This window comes from Rattus norvegicus, chromosome 4, assembly GCF_036323735.1.
Source record: "Rattus norvegicus strain BN/NHsdMcwi chromosome 4, GRCr8, whole genome shotgun sequence".
Classification (NCBI taxonomy): domain Eukaryota; kingdom Metazoa; phylum Chordata; class Mammalia; order Rodentia; family Muridae; genus Rattus; species Rattus norvegicus.
In genome coordinates, this window is record NC_086022.1 from 153,330,088 (window position 1) to 153,354,931 (window position 24,844).

Sequence of the window (24,844 nt, forward strand, 5' to 3'; positions counted from 1 at the left end):
ATTCAGGGTAGAGGTGTTGCTGACACAGAAACACAGCTCTTGCCCATAAGAGGATAACAAAGAAAGGTTATTTTGGAACCGAATATAGTGATCGTGGTCCTGGAACATGGATTTAGGTCACCCAACCTAAGCTTTCCAACGAGGAAGCTGCTTCACGGAGCTTAGTTTATGTATATGGGTGTTTTGCCTGCAGGTCTGCCTGTGTACCACGTGTGAGCCCTGTATGGTGAAGCCAGAAGGAGGCATCTGATCTCCTGGAACTGGAGTTATGATCAGTCGTGAGCCATAATGTGGTGCTGGGAACTAAAACCTGGTCCCCTGGAAGAGGATCCAGTGCTCTTCGCCTCTGCCCGTTCTCTAGTCCCTTCACAAAGCCTTTATAGTAATAGAGCAAAAGAAGTCATAAACCAGGACACTTAAACACATTGGTGGAAACATTAGATAGGTAGTGTTAGCATTCTGTCTAAGCTCCACCCCCACAGTTACCTAGCAACAGCCAGGTGTGCCTGACACTAAGAAAGGGGCTGCTTGCCCCCTCCTCATCCTTTTGCTCCCTCTTGCTCTTGCTCTCTTGCTCTTACCCTCTTCCCCCTTTGCTCCTTCTCTCCGCATCCCCTTCCTCCCTTCTCTCCACGTACTCATGGCCGGCTTCTACCCCTCTACTCTTCCATTTCTCTCCTCTCTTTCTCTGCCTTACTGCCCTCTTAACTCTCCTCCCAGCCCCTGAATAAACTCTATTCTATACTATACCGTTGTGTGGCTGGTCCCTCAGAGGGAAGGGATGCCTCAGCATGGGCCCACTAAGGCACCCCTTTTCTTCGGACCTCCATTTCTTTGTCTTTTAAAAAACACATCGGGTAGGTTAAAACAAAATGGGAAAGTCTTTGCTAAAAGCCTCAGATGCTGTCTGATGACACTCAGAGGCTTTGGTTGGTGAGGGATATGTTCCCAGCAACACTGGCCATCTGTTTGCAGACTCCAAATAATTTACCTGATAGTCACAAAGATGTCAGCTCACAGACAGAGGAGAGCGATAAATGGCTGTGAGGAGCGCTAACGTTGCTGGGTGTAGAGTGGGGGAAGATGGAGGTGGCATATGCCTTGAGCTCCAGCACTTTAGAGGCAGACAGATCTTTGGATCTGAGGCCAGCCTGGTCTGCACAGCAAGTTTCAGTCCAGCCAGGGCTGCATAGTGAGAACCTGTCGGTCAGGAGCACGTGCATGTGCGTGTGCGTGTGCGTGTGCGTGCGTGCGTGCGTGCGTGTGTGTGTGTGTGTGTGTGTGTGTGTGTGTGTGTGTGTACGCACTCCCTGAAGATGGTCCACGATAACTTGACTCTGAACCTCTGAACTTGTAGCATTCCAAATTCTCTATAACCATGGAGGTTCTAATTAGCTCAGTAGCCTTGCAAAAGACTTAATGAAAGATATGATGGCTTTCAGTCATAGTTTTTTTTAAGCAAATCTATAGCTTTTTTTTTAAAGATTTGTTTATTTTATGTATGTGAGCACACTGTCACTGTCTTCAGACACACCAGAAGAGGGCATCAGATCCCATTACAGCTGGTTGAGAGCCACCATGTGGTTGCTGGGAATTGAACTCAGGACCTCTGGAAGAGCAGTCAGTGTTCTTAACCACTGGGCCATCTCTCCAGCCCTCATTCATAGTTTTACCAGCCTGGAATTAATATAATTTTTTAAAATAAAGAACAGACCACTGTACGAAGAGATTCAGTGGACAACTTCTCAGGGGTCAGAGAGTGAACGGCATCCCTAAGAGGAGATGGGGTCATTTTAAAGTAAGTTGCCTGCTTTGCCTCCAAGGCTGGTGTGGGGAATGGGTTTGAATGAGGTCAAGAGGCAGCTCAGGAATGGGGTAGTAAAGTTCAGAATTCAACCTGTCCTCCCTGAGACTGGCCACTTGGAGTGAGATGTCTGAGCCTTTAGCCGTTAGATCCTAGCTGTTCTGTGGAGGCTTCCCAGGTTACTGTCAGGACCCCAGCAGTCAGGCCCTGGCTGCTGGGTGGTGAGACTGGCTTCTTATTTTCAGCCCTTTTATTTTTGTCCTTTTGTCTCTACAAGTAATAGTGACAAAGCAAAGGAACTTCATCCGGTGTGACCATGTTGAGGAGAGGAACAAAGAAGGCCACTGTCCAGATCTCCTAAAGTCCACTTTCACGGTACTCAAATGCGGTTAGGTTTAGATATGATACAAGAGAGGTGCGACACTATGTAGTCTTATTCTACGTGTGGTCCTGCAGCTTTGACCAGCATCGGTTTCTGCTCCTGGCCAGGGCTCCGAGTCTGTAACGTAAATTGGGAATCCTGTGTAATATCCTTCTGTTGGTAGGCACCAAGGTCCAGCATTTTCTTTCTCCTAGAAAAAAATTCCAACTCACTGTTGTGTCTATTCTGCGGATAGTCTGATAGTCTAAGGGAGGGATGGGGACAAGTGTCTCTTTTTAGCATAGCTCTGATTTGCCAGGACAGTTACACACATATCCAATATAGAGTAAAAAAGCTAAAAGTCAAAACAAAACAACACAAAACAAATCCCACATTTTAACACACAGAGACTTCTTGTAGCCTCAATGTTTGTTGAGGCCTTAAACACACATTTAGAAACTAACCCTGTTGGGCTGGAGAGATGGCTCAGTGGTTAAGAAGCTTCGTTCTTGCAAAGGACCCAAGTTCAATTCCCAGGACCCACACGGCAGTTAGCAACCGTGTGATTGTAGCTCCAGGGAGTCTGCTTCCCTCCTCCAGCCCCTGCGAACAGAGTGCTTGTGGTGGGCAGACATACAGACAGACAAAACACTCACCCTTATAACATTTAAAAGATTAATATGCATTTTTAAATAAGCTAACCCAAAATGGTCTAATCATAGCTAATCTCAGGAAAGACAACTGGTGCAGACTCCACAAATGGCTTCACCTATGATCTCACCCTCAGCTGCTGGAAACACCTCCGATCCCTCTCAGCCATTGGAGGCGATCCATCCTCAGAGAGCTCGCTTGCTGTGGCTGTACCACACTGTACTTACTAATGGTTTACGTCTGCCTCTTTTCTGAACTTTTGTAAATCCATGACAGCGACTGCATCTCTGACCTGTCGGCAGCCTCAGTGCACGGTGCACTGACTTGTACTCATACGTACATAATGTACACATTACAGGTGCGTGGTACCTTTCTCTATGTCAGGTGCTAGGAAAAGAGTTAAGAATAAAGCTTCCCACCAACCCAGAAACTACCTCCCACAGATGACCCAAAGGATACAAAGGCTTTATTTCATTTTAAAAGTTGGCTATGTGAATCACAGGTCATCCATCCACTGATGAGTTTGCAAGGACACGGTTTCCCAGACACGTGCAACTCGTCACACGTTCTCAAGACAAAAAATAGCATCCTCAAATGAAAGGGCCAAAGGATACCTATTTGCTGTAGTTAATTTCTCTTAAGCTTTTCGGATACCCGAGGCAGCCATCTGTATTAATTCACTGCTGTGTCCAACCCCAAAGTGAAGCTTCTTATATTGCATGTGACTGGAACTGACAGCAGTGGGACGCAGGCCTCAGGCCCACACAGCCTCCGGCAGTAGCCTGAGGGAGTTCTCCAGGGACCTCTACTCAGGTAAAGATGGGATTCTTGACTTCACCAGAGAAAAGAGGATTTCAGGATGAGGCAGTATGAAACACAGTGGAAGGTTTAGACAAGAAAACGTGAACTAACTAAACATTTCTTTTCCATTAAATGTATATACTATACTTGGAGCATACGCTCACCCATCGACCCATCTTTGCCCTCTCTAGCCTACACTTCCTCTGTTTTGCTTCTACACAGATAGCATCCATGCAGCTAGGATTTTATATCTTTATGTAAAATGTAAGGCCCACGACTAAGAGAAAATAAACAATATTTGCCTTAAGACCTCGCACACCTATTATAAGTTGACTTGGAGGTTTGGGGGTAACTACTCAGGAGTCATATGAATATGGAAGGTCAATTTTAGTTTTTTTGTTGTTGTTGTTTCACGGCAGTCCCATAATGGCTGGGGTTGTTTCCATTCCTACCAGCAGCTGTCATGGTCGCCCAATGCCCATATCCTCACCAGCACTTACTGCTCTGTTTCCTTAATGACTGGAATGAGATAGAACATCACGGCAGTTTCAGTTATAATCCCCCTGCCTAGTGACATTCAATGACCATTTCTCCCTCACCTGTGAGAACTGTCTGCACAGCTCATTTGCCCATTTATTGATTTATTATCCGTTTTTTTCCTATAATCCCGATACCGAGTCTCTGTTTCATGAATATCCAGCAAAGGTTGGTTTCCTCCCCCCTATTCTGTAGGCTCCCTGTAGCAGGAATGGCAAAGGCTGCCTCTATGTAAATGCTGGGGGTCCTACAGCTGCAGAAACATCTCCTGCAGGAGGACCTAATTGAGGACTGCCTGGGAGAGCAAGGATTGCTGGTGCAAATAATACCAGCCAATCAGGAACTGCTGTTTAGAAGAGATACTTTCCTGGGACCAACAGGGGTGTGGGCGGAGGGTATTAAAGGAGATTGCTGCAGGATTTCTCGCCTGTTCCCGGAGTCTGTGTCTTTGACTCTGCCCCAACTCTCCCTCAACCCCCAAGGGACAGGAAGGGTTGGGCGGAGGCTGCCCAGGGTACAGGTAATAGCTCCCTCCACTTGCTTAGCTATATCCCTTGCTATCCAGAAGCAGTTAAATTTTATATGGCCCTGCTTTGTCAATCATTAGCCTTATTTCTTGAATGACCAGTACTCAGGAGGCAGAGGCAGGAGGATCCCTGAGTTCAAGGCCAGCCTGGTCTACATAGCAAGCTCCAGAACAGCCAGGGCTACACAGAGAAACCCTACCTCATCCAAAACAAAACAAAAACAAAAACGAAAGACAAATAGGAAAGGAAGAAGTTAAAATGTTTTTATCAGCAGGTGTTATTCTGCAGACCCTAAGGACTCCATAAGAAAACTTTTTCTAGATGTTAGTGGAAATGCTTTGAGATTGTCTCCATTTTGTATAACAGTGGTCATAAGCTTTTCATATGTAGACTTTATTATGTTAAAATATGTTCCTTGCATTCCTAGTGTCTTGGGGGCTTTTTTTCATTGATGGAAATTAGATTTTCTCAAAAGCCGTTTTTTTTTTCATACATTGACATAACCATGAGTCCTTGAGTAAATGTGACAGATTACATTTATTAACTTGTCTATCTTGAAATATCCCTGCATCTTTGAAATGAGGCCATCCTGATCATGCTGAATCGTCTTTTCCTGAGTTCAGCTTGCAGGTACTTTATTGAAAAGCTTTGCATCTGTGTTTCTCAGTAGCACTTACCTTTAATTTTCTTTGCTGTCATGTCTGTATATGGTTCTTTTGCTTTGATTTGTTTAAGGCCATGTGTCACCCTGGCTGTCCTGGAACTCACTCTGTAGACCAGGCTGGCCTCGAACTCATAAAGATCCACCTGCCTTTTCCTCCTATGTGCTGGGTCTAAAGGTGTGTGCCACCTGCGCCTAGCTTTCTGTGGTTTTGGTATGAAGGTAACTGTTTTTATGGGGCTTCTGTGGAGCTCTTTGAGTCATTACGGTTCTCATGTCCGGTGTGTCAGGCTGATTTTATTTTCAGTTTCTTTATTGTATTCTGCATTCAGACTGCATTGGCCTCCTTGTTCCATCCAGCTCCTTGTGTTCTACTGAAATCCATCCAGAAGTCCGTGTTTCCTTTGATTTCTGTAAATACAACTACAATCACTCTTCGAATCTTTGGGATTTCATCTGATTTGCTTCAGCTAGAGGTCATTCCGGTGGAAACTATTATTTTCTAAGCCATCATGGAGCCTCGTTTTTTAACGTCTTGTGTTTTTCTCTTTGAGTCCTGTGTATGTGGGCTAAGGCACTGGTTGGATTTTTTTAAAATCACCTTTACTATTCCTCTGAAATATCTGCAATATTTGAGGGGGACTAGATTGTGGTAGGGTTGAAGTATTACACATACTTCTCAGCCACACTGTGATCACCTCAGTAGCTCTGTTCTCAGCCCATGTGTTTATGTTCAATCCTCAGTTCTACACTGAGAGAAGAGTCATCTGCATAAAATACGACTGTAAGGGTGGTCCCATCAATATAGCTCTAAACGAAAAAATTACTACTTCAATTCCAATTGTTGTGTACCTTAAGATACTTAACTACTGTTGGTATGTATGGAAAGGAAACAGCAAAATAAGACCAGTAATTGCTATGATAGAGAAAAAATGCAGAATGGAGAAGTTACTGTCACTTTGATACAGGATTTCATGTGACTCAGGCTGCTCTTGGAATCCCACATAGCTGTGACTCATTGGGAATTCCTGCTCCTCTTAACTTTGCCTCCTAAATGTTTTATTTATAGACACACACCACCTCACCAGCCTAAAATTATATTTTAAATTAAAGTGATTTTTTTTAAAGAAGGCTGTTGTATGGCCTAAGCTTGCCTGGAACACATTCTCACCTGCCATGGCCTCTCAAATCCTCTGAGTAAGGAAGAAGGGCTTTTTAGAGGATTCGACCGATAACTCTTCTGGGGAAGTAGTCATGAAATAAAGGGAACTAAAGGTACTCAAAGATACATGAAAGAAAAGTGTAGCTAGCAAATGCGTCCTTTAAGATGGAGAAAAGTTAAGTAGAACACACGTTATTGCAAGACTTGGAGCTCCAGAAAAGAATGTGATACCTCTGGACTAAGAAAGTATATCAGTATTTTCCAACTTGGAGAGAAACTTTTAGGGGGTTAATAATTCCCAGAAATAACTTGTCACTTGTAGACTATTTTCTCTTTGTTATCACAAACTTCATAGATGTGGGCAGACAGTTTCTTCTATATTTAAACTTTTATCTCTTTAGTAGCAATTAAGATACCATAGTATGTTGGGCTGAAGTGGCACACCTTTGACCCCAGCACTTGGGAGGCAGAGGCAGGTAGACCTCTGTGAGTTCAGGACCAGCCTGGTCAACAGAAAGAGTTCAGGACAGCCAGGGCTACACAGAAAAAAAACCTTGTCTCAAATAAACCAAGATTTCATAGTATTCTGTCACTCAGTTATGCTAAAGCCATCGGTTGCTATGGGTAATGGCATTTGCTCCTTCCTTATGACAGTCTTTATAATCTCCCCTATTGGAAATGAAAACTATGTCTTATCATAATTATCCTTTCCCTTTTTATCACAAACCCACGAAATAGGGGGAAATGTTCGCGTGTGATCATTTATATTCTTGAAAACTGGAGGAAAGAAAGCTCAGTAGACTACATCAGGATTTCTGCAGCAAAGTGTCATTTCTTAATAAGAGGTGTAATCATGTTCACGAGGGACGGTTATTCGGTCATATTTCTAGCACTTTGCAAGGTTGAAGGACAGGAGCCATGAAAGCCAACCTAAATATTCATAATTCACCAATAACAAATGCCGACTGAAGAATGAGGTGATGTAGTAGGAAAACGACTTAACCCAATGTTAATGCTTTTCCTTCCACAAAATCACTCTGTGAGTGGGACTTGGAAGGAATAAATTCTAATTCAGAATGTGCTATTAGGAAACCATACTTAAGGAAAAAATCCTGGTGATGTTAATGCCTATGGAAAATTATTACTCAACATTAAGTGTGAAAAAAATCGTATTAGAGATCAAAGTGAGGATTTAAAACATAGGGCTACAGCCAGCGGTCATGGGACTCCTGCTCAGTGCAAAGGCTGAAGTTGTAGAACAGAGCTTTGAATATACTGTATGCAGGGGGCCATCCTGGAGGATGACCACCTCACAAGATGGTGAGTGCACAGGACAAGTGGCTGTGAGTGACATGAAGACAGGAGACTCTTCTTCAGTGGCTTGTTCCTTTGCCTCCTCAGACAACTTAAGATAATCCCCGGGAAGTCAGCAACTGTGACTGTATATGAAGCCCGCTGCTTCTAAACATGATGGTAGGCATATAGAACACTGCACCCATAATAAAATTGAAAACAGTGCTAGGAGTGAATTATATCTCTCCCAACTTCAGAACACTCATAAAGGAGAGAAATGCTTTATATGTGTAAGGAATGTGACGACGCTTTCTTGGAGAAATCACATCTCACGAGTGGTACATGCAGGAAAGGAAATCTTCCACTAAAACAATTGTGGGAAAACCTGGGAGAAGTCAAACACACGAAACATTAGAGATCACATACACAAACCCCATGAACTCAGTCAGTGTGGGAAAGACTTTAGCTATAAGTCAGCTCTCACATTACACTAGAGAACACGCACAGGTGAGACACCCTATCAGTGTGCTACACGTGAGAAAACATTTTATCAGAAGTCAGATCTCCCAATCATCAAAGCACACACACAGGGTTGAAACCCTATGAATGTCACACACGTGGAACATTATTTTGTATGAGTTCACAATTTAGCACACACGTGTGAGAAAGCCTTTCTATGTCCAGATGGCGAATCTTTTGGTCAAAACCCACACCTTACACAGCACCAGAGAATTCATAAAGGGAACAGACCCTGTGTTTGTAAATTGTGTGGGGAAAATTTTGACCACAAAACACTACTCACCAGGTACCACATAATTCATACAGCATTCATATGAGTGTTGTGACTGTGGGAAGAACTTCGGCTTCCAGTCAGACCTCACAGCACATGAGAGAACTCACACAGGGGAGGAACCCTTTATGTGTCCAGAAGTTGGGAAATTCTGCAGCCCTAAGTAGACACTCTCTTAACATGTGAGAACACATACACAGGAGAAACCACATGAGGGTCATACACATGGAGAAATATCTTACAATGAACCATACCTGACTAAACTAGTAGGACACACACAGGGGAGAAGCCACATGAACTCAGTGAAGGCTGGAAACACTTCTGCCACAAGTCACAGCTCTAGAGCACAGAAGTAGAGGACTCACAAGGGAGAAACCCTATGAATGTACTCAGTGTAAAAGAGCATTCTGCATAAGTCAGCGTCAACTGCATAGCAGAGAATCCACACAGACAACTGTGAGACGCCCAGTGTGGGTGCTGAGAACCAAACTCTCTGAAAGAGCGACAGGCACTGTTAACCACAGAGTCCTCTCTCCAGTCCCTGAACATCAGACTCAACGACTCAAATATAGACGTGTCCTCGCTGAAATCAGGGACAAGGCAAGGATGTCTCTTTCACCACTGCCTCTCATCAGCTTTCTCAGAGCCCCAGTGGGCGCAGTAAAACACGTACGTCTTAATAGATCCAACAGTTTTGAAGGTTTGGAGGATTCTCATGAGCCAGCCCAGCTCCTCATCCCACAACAGGCAAATTCAGTTGAGAGACAAAGTGTTGAGGCAAGAAGGTAAGAAACTATTCTAAAACTTGGCTAAAGATGAGGGCTCCCATCATAAAGCCCATTTTGTCCAGGAGCTGACTGGAGTGGTGATGCTCCTGACACGTTTCAGTCAAGTTCTGAAAGTAAAGAGCGCTGTCCCCTCAGCTGTGTCTGTCGCCAGTTTGTTATATTTTGTTCAGTGGACATGCCAGGGTGGGTGATAGCGGCCCAAGGCCTTTCTGCTGCTTCTTAGGTAAATGTGAACCACCCCACTGCAGACTTGCCCTTCTCCTGCTGAGTGTGTCTCCTGGTGTTAGACTACAGTCCAGAGGGCTTTGTGTCAGCCCTTCAGATCTGTTACTTACTACTTAGTGGGGAACCCACAAGGGGAAGAGTGCAGGACCGGACCTGATGGGACATGAGTACATCTGTCTTCTAAAACTTAATACATTTGTTAATTAAAAAGTTCAAAGGCAAACTAAATGAATGTTCTCTAAATAAAACTTCCCGGGTTGGGGATTTAGCTCAGCGGTAGAGCGCTTGCCTAGCGAGTGCAAGGCCCTGGGTTCGGTCCCTAGCTCCGGGAAAAAAAGAAAAGAAAAAAAAAAAAAAGAAAAAAAAAAGAAAAAAAAAACTTCCCAATGATAAGCTGGAATTTTAGCCCACCAGGTCCTTACCCCATGCTAAGCAGTAAATGACCCGACTCAGGTCCATGTGGCTATTAGAGTCCTCCAGAGTGAAGACAATTTATCTTATACTAGATTAGATTCTAATCAATCCTAGAAGGCCAAAAGAGTCGCTGGGCCCACTTAGCACGGTCTGCTTCCAGAGGAGGCTCCCTGACCAAATTGGGTTCCCCAAGTCATCTGCATGCTGTTACTGTTTTCAAACATGCCCTTTCTGATACAGTTGAAGCTGATCAATGCCTCCTAGGTACTATTCTATTAAGTACAAGAGAACTAGGCCAGGGAGATGGCCCAGTTATGAAGTGATTGCCACATAAACACGTGTAGCTAAGTCTGGTCTATAAGCAGCCATGTAAAAAGCCAGGCACGTGACTATAGAGTACACAATTATAACCTCAGCGCTTCCTCTTAACGTTTCTACGGCTGTGATAGGACACCGGAGCCAAGTCACGGGAGGAAGGCTTCACTCCATCTAACAGTTTCTAGTCCTTCCTGAAGGGAAGTCGGGGAAGTCAGGGAAGGAGCTCAAGGCAGAACCTGGAAGCAGGAGCTGAAGCAGAAGCCATGAAGGGACACTGCTTACTGAGAAATATTTTTAAAATGTTCAAATCCTGGGGCTGGGGATTTTAGCTCAGTGGTAGAGCGCTTGCCTAGGAAGTGCAAGGCCCTGGGTTCGGTCCCCAGCTCCAAAAAAAAGAACCAAAAAAAAAAAAAAAAAAAAGTTCAAATCCTTAGCCACCAGGGAATTGCAAATTTAGAATTCTTGGAATTTCATCGTACAGTTAGAGTGGCTAAGACAGAAGAACAAAGATGTTAAATACTGGTATTCATAGAGGGAAAGGGGACTTACTCTCACTGTTGCTGGGGGTGCAAACTGCTAACAGCCAGGAGGGTTTTTTTCCTCAAAAAGCTGGAAATAAATCCACATGACGCAGACACCACTTGGACACATACCCAAAGGCCTCTGTATCTTACTGCAGAGATAATCACCCATCTTTTTTCATTGCTACAACAATAGCCAGGAGACAGTAACAACCCAGACGTCCATCAATAGATAAAGAAAATGTGGTATGTTCATACAACAGAATGGTATTTGTTTGTTAAAAATGGAATTATGAAATCTGCAGGTTAAAGGACGAAGTTAGGAATGATATTTTGAGGGAGGCAAACCAGACACAGAGAGACAAAAGTTGTGTTCTTTCTCATTTGTGGATGTTAGCATTAATCTGATATGTGTGTCCTATTAGGAATACCCACAGCTTAAGAGTTTAGTAAGGGGCCATTTATGGGAAGCGGTCTTCAAGGAATAAGAGGTACAAAGGGGAACAGCGGGATAGGAAGTGTTAAATTCGGGTGGGAACAGGAGAGCAGGGTAGAGGCTGGACTATGTGCAGGGATAACTAACACTGAGGCCTTCGGAAAGAGCCACATGGAAGCCCACCCACTACTGGAGGAGCTACCTAAAAACAGGCTAGAAAATAATACGTCCAAGGCCTCCTTTTGAGCTGTTGGCCAATGAATGGGTCATATAGACCCTCAACAACTACAAGCTACTGCCAGCGCTCATCTGTCCTCCAGAGCTGACCGGTAGATCCTGTTGCTGAAGACACCATTTATTTGACATACTGGAATTGAGGAGATCAAGTCGATACTCACCTGTAAACTCCATGCCTGATGACCATCTTTCAATGTGCCAGAAGCTGCTATGGTCTACCAGAGGAGAAAAACTAACCACAATTGGCCTGGCAAGACATGCCCACTGTGCAATACTGTCACAGATGTTATCTGAGTCCCAAATCACTTTCTGCTTAGATCTGTGGCCTGCTGCGTAAGACAAAACCATACCTGGAACTGTGAAAGGGGCCAAGAACCTGCACTGAGGTATGCCACAGGGCCTAGGGAGAACCCAACCATCACCAGAGAAGCTTCTCTTCGCAGTAGACAGCCATTAACACAGAAATCCTCAATCAGGTCCTGGATTGTGCAGTGCTAAGCCTAGGCGGGGTGGTGATCTTCATGGAGGAGGGGCAGAAAGACTGTGAGAGCCAGAGGCGGTGGACAACACCGAGGAAGTGTTTTCCCCACACAGCAGGGCAAAGGGCCAGCAATGCTACAGGACCTCTGCAAGCTCTAGCCAGACAAATATCCCAGCGCAGAGAGAAGGTGAACACAGTCTCGTTCTGAATTTTCCCTCTATAAAAAGGACACATCGAGATAACTGTTAAAGTTGGAAAAGGGTTTGCAGATTAGATACTGACCTTCCCGATTCAGGTCATTCCACTACAGGTACAGAATGACAGACAGACCCTTGTTTTTAGGAGAAATGTGTTTAGGAATATGTGTCATGTCTGCAACTCACAATGGACCATGCTCTTTTATATCTATTTATTTTGAAGGAGGAAGAGAAGAGAAAGAAAGACAAAAACATGTTTATATTTAGGGAAGGAATGGTGATAACCAAGATTTCTTTTTACTATTCATAAAAATTCTCTATAGTGGTCCAGTTATCAAAATAGGTCATTAATAAGCTCCTGAACACATATGCATAGGAATAATTCTAAACATACTTCAATAAAATGTGTGTGGTGTATTTATATATCTCTAAATTTATCTATCTGTCTGATCGATCTATCTATCTATCTATCTATCTATCTATCTATCTATCTATCTATCCATCTATAAAACAAAGAGGCCATGAATTTGAGGGAGTTGGGAGGGACATAGGATGAACTGAGGGGGAGAGAGAAAAGGGTGGGAATGGTGAAAATATAAGATTCACATATGAAATTCTCAAAATTTAATTTATTAAAATATAAAAATAATTTGTTATCAACAACTTATATCTCATTAAACAAAATGAAGAATCATTATTATACATGAATACTAGCAAATGAATATTTTGTAGGTTTGATAAGAAACAGATATTTACAGTCACAAATTATCTCTCGACAAAACAATTATTACAAAACAAAAGTAAATATATAGAGGAAAAACAGTAAGTAACTGCTTTAGTGATCAATATCAACATCATAATAACAGAGAAAAATCAGTATTATAGATCACATAATAGGATTAAATGAGAAAAATTACCTCTGTAATACTTTTGCCAAGAATGCATGATTTAATCATAACGAAACAGAAAATTCAATTCAAGGACATAGTACACAAATTGTTCCTTGAAGTTTTAAGGTCATGAAAGTCAAGCAAAGACTGAACAATGTTTCAGATTGAAGGAGTCTATGAACTGTCAGTAACTGGGACCCATCAGTCTGAATGGGCCCAGTCTTTATTAAAGGACGCTGTAGATAAGAAGCCACACTGGAAAGGAATCCGAGGATTAAACTTTAGGATCTAGGAGTGTTAGCCTTCTTATCACAAAGGCCACTACAGTTACTTAGAGGGTTGTCCGTTAAAATAAACACTAAAATAGTCAAGGATGACGATGGATGGCAGCAAGGCTCTCTCAACGGGTTCAGAAGAGAGGAGAATTATTTGAACTTCTAATTTTATGACTTAAAAAATTATCAAGGATGAACAAGCAAATGAATAAACAGACGAGTGGAAAGCCTTTTCCACAGGATCAAGAACTATCAGTGCTTAAAGTTAAGTTTCACGGTGATACCATGGCTGTGAAACATTTAAAACATTAACAGTGGCTAAGGCAGCAGCATACAGAACCAATGACTGGCTAAATCTTTTGGCCTACACACAGTGATAAAAATATAACCACAAAGATATTTCCCACCGAGTATCCTGGTTGTTTAAACACTTGCTTTACGGTGTTTTCGTATGTAAAAGTTTGTAATACTGGTTTAATAATACTTGCAAAATCTGCGTAAGACTACCAAAAACCAGGTAAATATATTAATTATATTAATTTCTAGTATGAATGACAAAAACATTTTTCACTTGTGTTTTCAAGTCATACAGTTATTACAATTAAAATATATAAACAGTTTAATAAATATAATGTTTTACTTTAATAAATGTTCATATCTTTGTTTTCTTTTTTAAAGATTTATTTATTTTTTTGTATATGAGTGCTCTATCTGCACGTAACCCAGATCCCATTACGGATGGTTGTGAGCCACTGTGTGGTTGCTGAGAATTGAACTCAGGACTTATGGACGAGCCATAGGAGCTCTTGACCACTGAGCCATCTCTCCAGCCCACAATGTTATATTTTAGATCACATATATTAACTTGTATTATTTGTATAAGATAGTTGGTTCATTATGACTTTATTTTTCTGTGTAAGACATGTAGCCCTGACTGTCCTTGAATTCAGAGATCTACCTGCCTCTGCTTCCCAAGTGCTGGAGTGGAAGACACGTGCCACCACAGCCAGGGCGTTGAGACATTTCGGACACACATGGCGCATGCCCTTTATCTTCTGTGGTCCTCCTCCCAAACGGTCCACTTCCACCTCATGCCTTTTCTTCCTTTTTCTCTTTTTACATTCAGCAGATCATGTATTTTTTCTTTAAAATGTCTATATATTCTTGCGATGCTTCTGAGAGTAGATCTTGGCCGGGTTTGGTAGCAGACCCGAGGGGAGAAACTCTGCAGAACTCAGATTCAAGTTCAGCAGTGGCTGGAAAGAAAGAGTTCACCGTTAACGGAGCACAAGGCGGAAGCAGAGCGGAAACGGAACTGGTGAGACGCACATGGAACCGAAGTGCTCAATCATGACTAGATTTAACTTGTTTGCGGGTGCGTAGTTAATTATCACCGTCGTGTGCAAAGCTACAGTAACAAGCACAGGAACAAGAGGAGACAATCACGTAGAGGTTACATCACAGAGCCATGGTCCTGAAAACAGCATGGCCCTGGCACACAAACGGGCACGCAGACCACTGTAGCAGAACGCCACTGGAACCACGATAGCCACATATTCATGGCTGCCTGGTATTTGACGAGATTCTAAAACCATGCGCTGGAGGAAAGCATACGTCTCTGACAAGTGGGGCGGGGAAGGCTGAGGCCCACAGGTGGAAGGAAACTAGATTCTGCTGCCTCACCCTGCACATCAGCTCCAAGTGGGCCAGACGTCAGTGAGAAACCTGACGCTGCAGGGAGAAGGCAGCACCCTGCGAGACACACATGCAGAAATGACTTCCTGCGTAGGATCCAATTTGCTCAGCACAACCGACAGAGTGGCCCTGAGATGAAGAGCTACAGGCAGGCAGTGGCTGCCGGGAGAGGGAGAACCAGTCTTTTTCAAGGATGAGACCCTGTTCCTAAGTGGTTAGTCCTGAGCACAGGCAATTAAGGGCAACACTAACTGGGCCTACAGGATGCATATATGAGAGGAGGCCAGGAATTTGAGGAGAGGGGAGGGAGAACATGGGTGGAGGCGGAGGCAGGGTAGACGTGGGAATGATGCTAATGCAGTGTACTTCTATGAAGTTCTCAAATGAAATAAACACTTGATGAATTAATCCCCAAAGGAAACATGTCTTTAATTTTGTGTAAAGCAACACTTACTGTAAAATCTACTCACTGAACAAGGAAAATGTCATTTAATATAATTTATTTTAAAAATTAGTCAACCTAATCTTAACTCATACATTTTGACACATACCTTCTTTAAGTTCTCTATTTATACTTTTTTCCAACTCTTGATGCATCTGAAACGAGATGAATATTTATAATGGTTAAGAAAATGGAAAGTTTTTAACTCAGAAATTAGCCTTATGCAATGCTACATATTTATCTTTTTTTTTTCTGGACCTGAGGGCAGAACACAGGGCCTTTCTACCACGGAGCTAAAGCCCCAAACCCAATACATTTACTTTCTTAATAACAGTATTAGTGCTAGATTCCTCTAAATGACACACATCTCCATGTAGGTGTCTGGATGCCAGCCATCTCTTGTCGCTAGACTGGAACCCTTGAGATGCTGCAGGAAAACTGCCTTTGGAGACTGCCGTGACGTTTCAGGCTACACCTTCAGTCGCAGCCACAGTTACCTTACACACTGCAACCTAAGCACAGCTTCTGAAGAAAGGTACCGTTGCCAGACCAAGCAACAGTGAGTACCTACTGAAGTGAGAACTCCAGAAACTTTAATAATTTTCCTCCTTTGGCATAAGTCACTGTGATGGTGTGCATTGGCCAACAAAATGAACCAGTGTCATGTATTAAATTAAATTAAATTAAAATGAACCAGTGCCATGGATTAATTAAAAGTGAGAATTTTATCAGAAACTTGAAAGCCGAAGGAAAAGAGAAATATACTAACCTTGGTCAGGAAGATCTCCACTCTTTTATTTGATGGCTGTAGGCCTGAGGTAGGAACCGCTAGGCTTTCTCTTGGAATAAGAGTTCTGTTTAATACCAAACTATTATGAAGCTTTCCAACACAGGGACACTCTACAACAGGCCTCGTACTGAGAGAGCTCAGCAGAGACCTGTTCTGCTGCTCCTCCAGGAGCAGCTTGGTGCTGGTCTCCTCCAGCCTCTCAGTAGTCCTGTGAAGACCACAGAAGGTAAAGACTTAGTGTCTCCAGGGTCCCAAAGGAACCCCGAGTCCCGGCTGGCTAAGAAGCTGCCATGCAAATAAAAGGAATTTGCACCTCAGCAGTGACTTAGCCTAGAGAACCTGTCAGGATGTAACCACCGAGGACTACAGGTTTAAAATTATTCTACAAAGTGCAGGGATTTCTAGAGGGAATCGAGATGAGCAGCTCCTCCAGTAACCATGCTGTCTTCTGGAAGGGTGCTGCTTCCTGAGGACCTCATCAGAGACACTTGCATAAGGGTTAACTGGGAGACTGAGTGACACTACAGCAGACGAGTCACTGTGTGTGATTAACACGCTCACTCCCTGAAGACACGGAAATGGAGACGTGTAAGCATTCCTTCCCGTTACCCAGGATAGATTCCTTCCCGTTACCCAGGATAGATTCCTTCCCATTACCCAGGATAGACTGAGCATCTGACGCTAGGGATAACAGAGAGCCACAGCCGAGGAGGCAGCGCTGGGCTGACGCTTCTATCTCACATTAGTGTTCCCCTCTATCACACGTGCACGGAAAGACAGATTAGAAAAACCTGTCGATTATAGGTTATAGGAACCTCTACTAGAAATAATACAGTGACAATCAAAGAAAATTAAAATACCAAATGCTGAAATTGCTCAGAGGAGAATATTACAGTACCTGATCCTTGGGACTAAGTTATCATCTTCCCAAAACAAAACATAAAACAAAGCACAATCAAGCCTCTTAGTAGCCGTATTTAAGGGAACATGGATAAGCAACTTTATAATAATATAACTTTCTTAGCTATAAAGCTTCAAACATATCTAAAATGACCATATAAACTAAGAGAGAAGGATAAGAAAGAATATAAAAGCTATCCCAAAGTAACGTTTTGAGGGTCGCTTACAACAGTCTTTCCAGACTCGGGCTGTCTAGGTGGCTTTCACAGCCTCGTCTCACTGGTGATGCTGTATTTTGAGATAAAGCCATGAGGTTATCTTCAGAGAGTCAATGTTAGGACTTACCTGTTTAGTTTACTGGACAACGCTTTTCTAACTCTGAACTCTTCCTGGTAGAGTTGCTTGTACTTTTCTAGTTCTATTTTGTCGAAGTCTTCCTGGGCTTTCATTTTGTAGAGCTGGGATTCCAGGTCTTGAATCCTGAGCTCCATCTGACTTCTAAGTGAAGCGTTACTGTTCTCTCTTAACTGCTCCAAGTTTTCCTGAGACGCTGCTTGAGCCTACGGCAGACCGGAAGCGCACACGTTAGAAGCGGTTATAACCCGAATCAGTACTGCTCGTTTGTTTTGAATGAAACATGTGAACACAGATGCTGATGCTGGGAGTTAGATGGGAATTATAAAAAACCGAATCTTTTCCATCTTCTTTTGTTTCTTTAGTCTTGGGACTCAAACCTAGGGCCTGGTGCGTGCTAACTGAACACGTTACCACTGCGGTGTGACACATGTACACAGTGGTCTGATAATTTAAAGAACTCAGTCAGCTCGAGATTTCCAGCTTGAACTAGATGACTTGACAGTAACTCAAGGGTTTGTTGTACTTCCTATGTCAACTGGTTCCCCTTCCAGCAATCTATGTTTTGCAAACGAGCTTTAAAAGTCAAATGAGTCTCTCATGAAAGGCCCACTGAGTTATAACAGCAAAGAACACTGGACAGCAATAATCAGTGCCCTCTTCTCCCCGAAACTCTAGGGGCAAGCACGTGTCCTCTTCTAAAACTCGAGCAGACACACGCTGCGTGCACACCCGAGGCATCGCTTGCAGCATGAGAACCACAGCGCACCACGAACACGAGCTGACCTGCAAGAAGAGGTTGACCTGTTTTAACTTTTCCACCAAGTCCTGCCTCGCTCGATCCTCGACCTCCCTCGCGTACTGCTGCACTCGGCTGTGCTCCACCATGTTCTCCTCTATGTGGCTCCTGAGGCTCGCCACCTCCTGCTCCAGTTTCCTTTTACTCTTCTCGAGTTTCCCACACTTCTTCTGTAGAGTTTTCATCAGCAGTAATTCTTGCTGAAGCAGCTGATTTCTTTTACCCAGATGTAGACATTTTGAAGATGCAGTCTCCAGTTTTTCTGTAAGATCATCAATCTGCAGGAATAAGATGCTGGTTTGGTGATGAAGAAGGCGGCCGAGAACAGCACAGCATAAACCAATCACACGCGCTACCCAAGATCAGCTGTGACTACAACTACATGTGGCCTGGAATAACTCTTATAATCAGGTTTCTTCTTCTTTTTTTGTTTTTTTGAGGCACGGTTTCTCTTTGTAGCCCTGAATTTCCTGGAACTCGCTCTGTAGACCAGGCTGGCCTCGAACTCAGAGCTCTGCCTGCCTCTGCCTCCTGAGCGCTGAGACTCAAGGCATTTGCCACCATGCCCGGCTTATAATGAGGTTATAAAAGTAGCAGCTGTCACTAAGCGAACTCTTTGTGATCATTATTTTTTTTACACACCAGGGCACTCATGTTAGATTCGTTTTATGTGAATGTCTCCTGTCTTTCCTTCTCAAAATGACTCTGAGTCATCTTGGAAAATCTGCATGGTGGCACACTCCTTTAATCCAGCAATCTGTGGGGAGACAGAGACAGAGAGGCAGAGGCAGGCTGAGGCAGGCAGATCTGTGAGCTCAAGGAAACCCTGTCTCAAAACAAACAAATAAAACAATAAAAAATCCAAACAAACAAACAAAAAATCCGGAACTGTGTCCCCCATCGTCATGCTCCACAATTTCCGGAGGAGTTTCAGGGAGACACTGTTATTCAGGCTCCAACAACTCCAGTGATTCTGGAGAGGGCGGTGACTTCTTGCAATATAAATTGATTGACATGGCTCCCCTTCCTTGTAACAAAAATGCAATGCATACTAAACGACAACTAGGATTTCAATAGACTTAATTCACTTACGTTACAACAATTATTTAGGGAACCCCTGTGTTGGTGGTCCAGCCAACCATCCCTCCTAACGCTCCAACGGTTAGCTTCAACTGGAAGCCATGAGAGTGAGGTACCCTTAGTACTGGTCCCCAATTTCAAGTCATCCAGATGATACCACGTGGTGAAGAAATGAACTGACTCGATAAGCCTTATCTAGACCAGACTGTGAACCAAATAAATGTAGCTTTGAGACACTAAATCTCGCAGGGTCATATTATATATCACTAAGTGGAATAGATAGTGACACTAAATATCTCTTTTCAAACCCTTAAAGGTGTAGGGTACCTCTAGATAAGGTAGAAAGAAGCAAAAAGGACCTAGAAAGAGAAACCCAAAGGACTATGGGGAGGAAATGGCTTTTCTGTTACCTGGAAAACTGCTGCTTTATAGCAAGTGACAGAACTGACAAGAGATACAAATATCCACATGGGGGGATGGAACATGGGGAACTGGGATCCACTGGGTTCAAATGTCTTTCTCTCAACTGTAGCCTTTCCACACGCCAAACTGCCAACTGATGCTAAAAGAAATTTCTGAGGTAAGAAATCCAGACTGTGTGGAACGCATGGTCTAAAACTGAAGCTAAGGCCATGTTTATAAAACCATTTGTCAAGACTCTGGAATGCTACAGGGCAGAGCCTCAAATTCCTTAAGTGTTCTAAGGGCACTGTCTCGGAGGAGCCCATCTCAAAGGTCCGTGGAAATGGTTCTTTTAAGGACAGGACTCCTAACAGAATACACAGGAGCTCAAAGCTCTCAGGAGAAACAGTTTGCAATTGCAGACAAAGACCATGACAGTGAAACTGAAAAGTGGCCTTGGGACCCTGGTGAAAAGTAAACAAACAAACAAACAAACAAATCCTAAATGGAGGAGAAATAACTCTGGTAGGATTCTTCTCTCGTCAACTGGGACCCAACAATGTAGAGGCTGATTCAGCCATGACAAGGCTACTGAGAAAGCAGAGGCAGTCAGCCAGCAGGGAGAAGCATCTGTTGAGACAGTCTGCATCTTGGTTGTTTCGTTCCTTAGAGTGAATTCTCATAACAATATAGCACTTCCTTGGAATTTCCTGTCAATTTAGGGAATATGGAAACTTGGAATATGGAGGAATAATCTATAGTAGAATGGCTAGACATGCCACTCTGAAAACTGTCTTTGGCGAACTGTCTAAATACCACTTGGTTTTTAACTGCTGTTCTCCTGAAAACCATTTTTAAACGGAATTCACGAATCCTAGTGGCTTTATTTTTTAGAGACTATGTTTTGGTAGGTAGTCCAGGCTAGCTTTCAACTGCAATTCTGCCTCAGCTTCTGGGCCCAGAGGTGTACCACTGTGCCAGGTTCCTGCATTCATACTGAGCTATGAAGCTTTAGTTTGTTTTCTGTGCCAAGAAAATGATGCATTCTGGTGCTTTGACTAAGAATCAGATACTAGCCTGGGGGTGGGGGGTGGGATGAGCTGGGACTGGTGGAACACACCTGCAGTCCCAGGGTCAGGAGACCGAGGAAGGAGGACCATGAGTTTAAGGCTAGCCTGGGCTACATGGCAAAATCCTAAAGGAAAAATGGAAGGAAGGAAGGGAGGAAGGAAGGAAGGAAAGAAGGAAAGAAGGAAAGAAGGAAAGACAATTCAAATCTGAAGTCTGGAATCAGCTCAATTTCCAATAAAAAAAAAAAAGCTGGAAGCCCATACTTAATCTTCTTTCTAGTTGGCGAAGATCTACAGATGATTTTAGAAACTGCAATGCATGAATGAAACACAGTGCAGTAAATGCAAGTATGCTGAGCCAGCGGATCCTGGACCCAAGATCAGACACAAAGAGAAGTGAAGAGAAAAGCACTTGGCAAGAAACAAAAAGTTTCAATTAAGGAAATGAATGGACCCTGTCTTTACAAGTCTACCTTCACGTTGTGTAATGGGCAGAAAATGGTCGCAGGCTTCCAGGTGAAAGCCAATGTTTCCACAGGCGTGAAATTAAAGGCCTTCCGCTATGCAGCCACTTGCATTAGCCATGGTATCTAGCAATGTGCAACAAGGCTGGGAAGTTCTCTCTTGAGAGCCCAGCTTGATTTGGTACTGGCCTAGGGAAGACGTGTTGACCACTGCATGGAAAGGGGGGACTAAAAGTCAACTAAAAGTCATGGGGAGCTGATTTCAGTGAGTGGAAACATCTTTCAGTGAGGTGAACAACATCTTTGCAACAAAGACATTGCTTGGATGAGTGGAGACCGCTATGGAAAACAGTAACCCAGAGCATAACAGCTAAACATAATAAAACTATAAGGTTCTTAGCAAAAATTGCAGGTATAGGTCCTTGTTACTGGATTTGGTAAGCTTTTTAGTCATATTAGAAGAAAGAAATAGATTAAATGGACTTTATCAACATTCATTTGACACCATCAAGGAATCAGAAATGCAAGCTACCAAGATAACAGCAAGTACTCGAACATCCTGTATTTGTTATATCTGTATATATCTAAGACATATAATGGATTCTTACAACAACCTCAAGAAGATAACCTGTGAGGGAAGCTCTCAGACAGACGTTTCTCCAGAGAGGACACACACATGGCCAACAGTCACATGAGAACACATGCTCCATGACAGTCCTTCACTCCTAGGAAACCGCAAAGGAAAGCCTTAATGAAGCACCGCTTCATGCCATCACATTGGAAACTTGTCTTTTTTCCAAGAATTATGATGGAAAACAACAAGTGTTCCTGGGGCTATGGAGACGCTGTCAACGCAATGGTGCTGGTTACAAAGTGCGACCACCCTGTGGCAGCTGCTCAAGTCTGGCAGTTTCCACGCAACTCTGCGGTTCCTAAAGTACTCAAGGAAAAAGGAAAATGAATGCCAGTCATGCTTCTCCACAGCAGTGTTATTAATAGTCAACCAATGTGAGGCAATTAATTAATGTAAGCTAAATATAATGTATGTCCTATCACACAAGAGGGCACATTCAGCATCAAGACGACACTGCGAGGACGCTCGCCAGGATGGAGATAGACCCTGAACACAGCGATAAGTCTAAGAAGCCAGAACACACACTGTGTGACCGACATGGACAGGCAGACACAGGGACAAAGCCGACCTGGTGGATCCTTAAGGCTGTGCAGAGGAGACACATGAGAGGTAAAAGGCGTTATTTTAGGGTAGTAGAAATTCTGAAATGGAAGGGATCACAAAATTCTATGAATATAATATGGGATGTGCTAACTACGTTCCAATAAACCTGCTACCAATGAATAAATACAAGACATGCTACTCAATGATTTAGGATCACAGAGTGAGAGACTGCAGCCTGGTTCAGGATGTGAGAATCAGCAGTATGACTTCCTAATAGAAAATAATATAATCTTCATTGACATCAAGTCCATGAAGCAATGTAAGAACTTCAATGTAGCCAGAGATTCATATTACTTAAAATATAATTCTTAAAATAACCTTATTTTTCATCTCCAAAACTGATTTAGAATTACCTTTTTTACTAGTGCATTAACTGGGACATCCATTTCAAGTTGACTGCTTTTCATATCTTGATGAAGATGAAGTTCTCTGTTTTCATATTCACTTAATTCTTTTTTGGTCATTTTTAAGACTTCCTTAAATCTATAAAAAATGCACAGAGTAAGCGAAGAATTTAAAGAGTATATTCAACAATTATTTAAATAGATACTAAGTTCTGTCATATAAAAGAGATAAATTTGGGGGCACATGCCTTTAATCACTTGGGAGTCAGAGATAGGCGGATCTCTTTGCGAGCCAGGGCTACACAGAAAAAACTGTTTCGAAAATACAACAACAACAAAAAGATAAATCTGTAAGTTACGACCCTCTTTCATTTGTATACTTAAGATGTGAAGGCATTCTAATGAGATTAAAATCTTATAGCTAATATGAAGGAAAGTTTATGCTATGTACAGGAGATAGAGGTAATACTGTAATCACATACAGAATACCCATAATTATTTATACACATTTTAGTATATTACTATAAAACACTCTTGCATGTTAGCTGTAACCCAGATATGGCTAACTCAGGAGAAAACATTTGAATGCTGTCGCCTGCTGGCCCTCATCTGCAAGGCAAAACACAACTGAGCATGAGGATGTAGTAGAGAGTGAGTGCTTAGCACCCGAACCCAGAAAGTATCAAGGAGATCATCCACAGCAGAAAAAGGGGAAAGGACACCAAGTCTTCGTAGTTTGAATGGAGGGGAAAACGAAACAGAACTTCCTAAGAAATGAAAGGAAAACAGTGTAGGAAGATTTATAGAGAAAAGAAGCGATCTAAAAGTCTCTGATAGGGATATCTACAAAGGCCCAGTGATGTAAAACTGCACACAGCCCAGGGCTGCTGCACATATCACCAGGTGGTGCACACAGATAGCTAAATTAAAATACAATAACAACGATAATAGTAAAAAGCACTGATTAGAATCAGATAGGAAACACAAAATCTCAGGAACTAACAGAAACGCCACAAACGCTGGGAAACATTGCACTTTGAGAGACACAGAGACCGAGGGGCAGGTCTGCACCAGGGTCCCTGCGTGAATATCACAGCTTTGGTTTCGGGTTTTTATGGGACTCCTGAGTGTGCGAATGCTGGGTCTCTTAACTCCTGTGCCCCCTGTTGGGTTCTTGTCCAACAATGGGGCAGTCTCTGTTTTATCCTGCTACATTTTATTTTGCTATGTTTTATTGTTATCTCTTAGAAGCCTGCTCTTTTCCAATGAGAGAAAAAGGGAGAGTCAGGATGGGAGGGAGGGGGAAGGAACTGGGAGGAGCAGAGGGAGGGAAACTGTAATCAGGATATACTGTGTGAGAGAAGAAGCTATTTTCAATGGAGGGGGCTGTGACTAAAACACAAATGCTCAGTTCACTGTATTCAAGTCATACACATCTGTAAGCCCGAGAAAACCAGTCAGCTCTGTGCACTTGGGCTCCATATCTTCAAATCCAACTGACTTTACATTAAGAATAGTGAATAAGGAAAAACTGCGTTTACATTGAACACATGCAAATCCCTTTCCTTGTCATTATTCCCTAACCAACAGAGGACAACAAATAAATTAACATTCATACTATTTTTGGTATTTTAGGTAATTTAGAGAGGAGAGATGGTATAATGGAAGCTGGGAGGAGGTTAAATGCAAATAGTATTTTATTTCAGGGACCCGAGAATCCATGATTATTGTTTCTGTTGGGTGTCCTAGATACAATCTCCTAAAGACAATGTAGCAGAGACTCAGAGTTTAATTTGACTGAAAGCCCTGCCTGCTCGTTTAGGCCTGGATAACCAATAGGAAACTCAAGCAGATAAAAGTTTGGCCGTCATCCTCAATCCCGTCTGTCATCCTCAACT

At 42.9% G+C, this 24,844-nt stretch overlaps 1 protein-coding gene across 4 annotated transcripts in view; it reads right to left on the minus strand.

Moving 5' to 3' along the window:
• Window positions 1-12,813: 12,813 nt before the first annotated feature.
• Window positions 12,814-24,844, minus strand: part of Ankrd26 (ankyrin repeat domain containing 26) — a 69,421-nt gene continuing 57,390 nt past the window's right edge. For 3 of the 4 annotated variants that reach the window (XM_039108799.2, XM_232319.10, XM_006237217.5), the window contains 6 exons: window positions 22,956-23,085; window positions 18,337-18,627; window positions 17,542-17,756; window positions 16,276-16,504; window positions 15,616-15,661; window positions 12,814-14,625 (listed from right to left, as the gene is read on the minus strand). In XM_039108799.2, the coding sequence (XP_038964727.1) occupies window positions 14,492-14,625; window positions 15,616-15,661; window positions 16,276-16,504; window positions 17,542-17,756; window positions 18,337-18,627; window positions 22,956-23,085 (1,045 nt within the window). In that variant the 3' untranslated portion in view covers window positions 12,814-14,491. The remainder of the gene's footprint in view (window positions 14,626-15,615; window positions 15,662-16,275; window positions 16,505-17,541; window positions 17,757-18,336; window positions 18,628-22,955; window positions 23,086-24,844) is intronic. The other variant, XM_008763271.4, reaches the window with a different exon arrangement.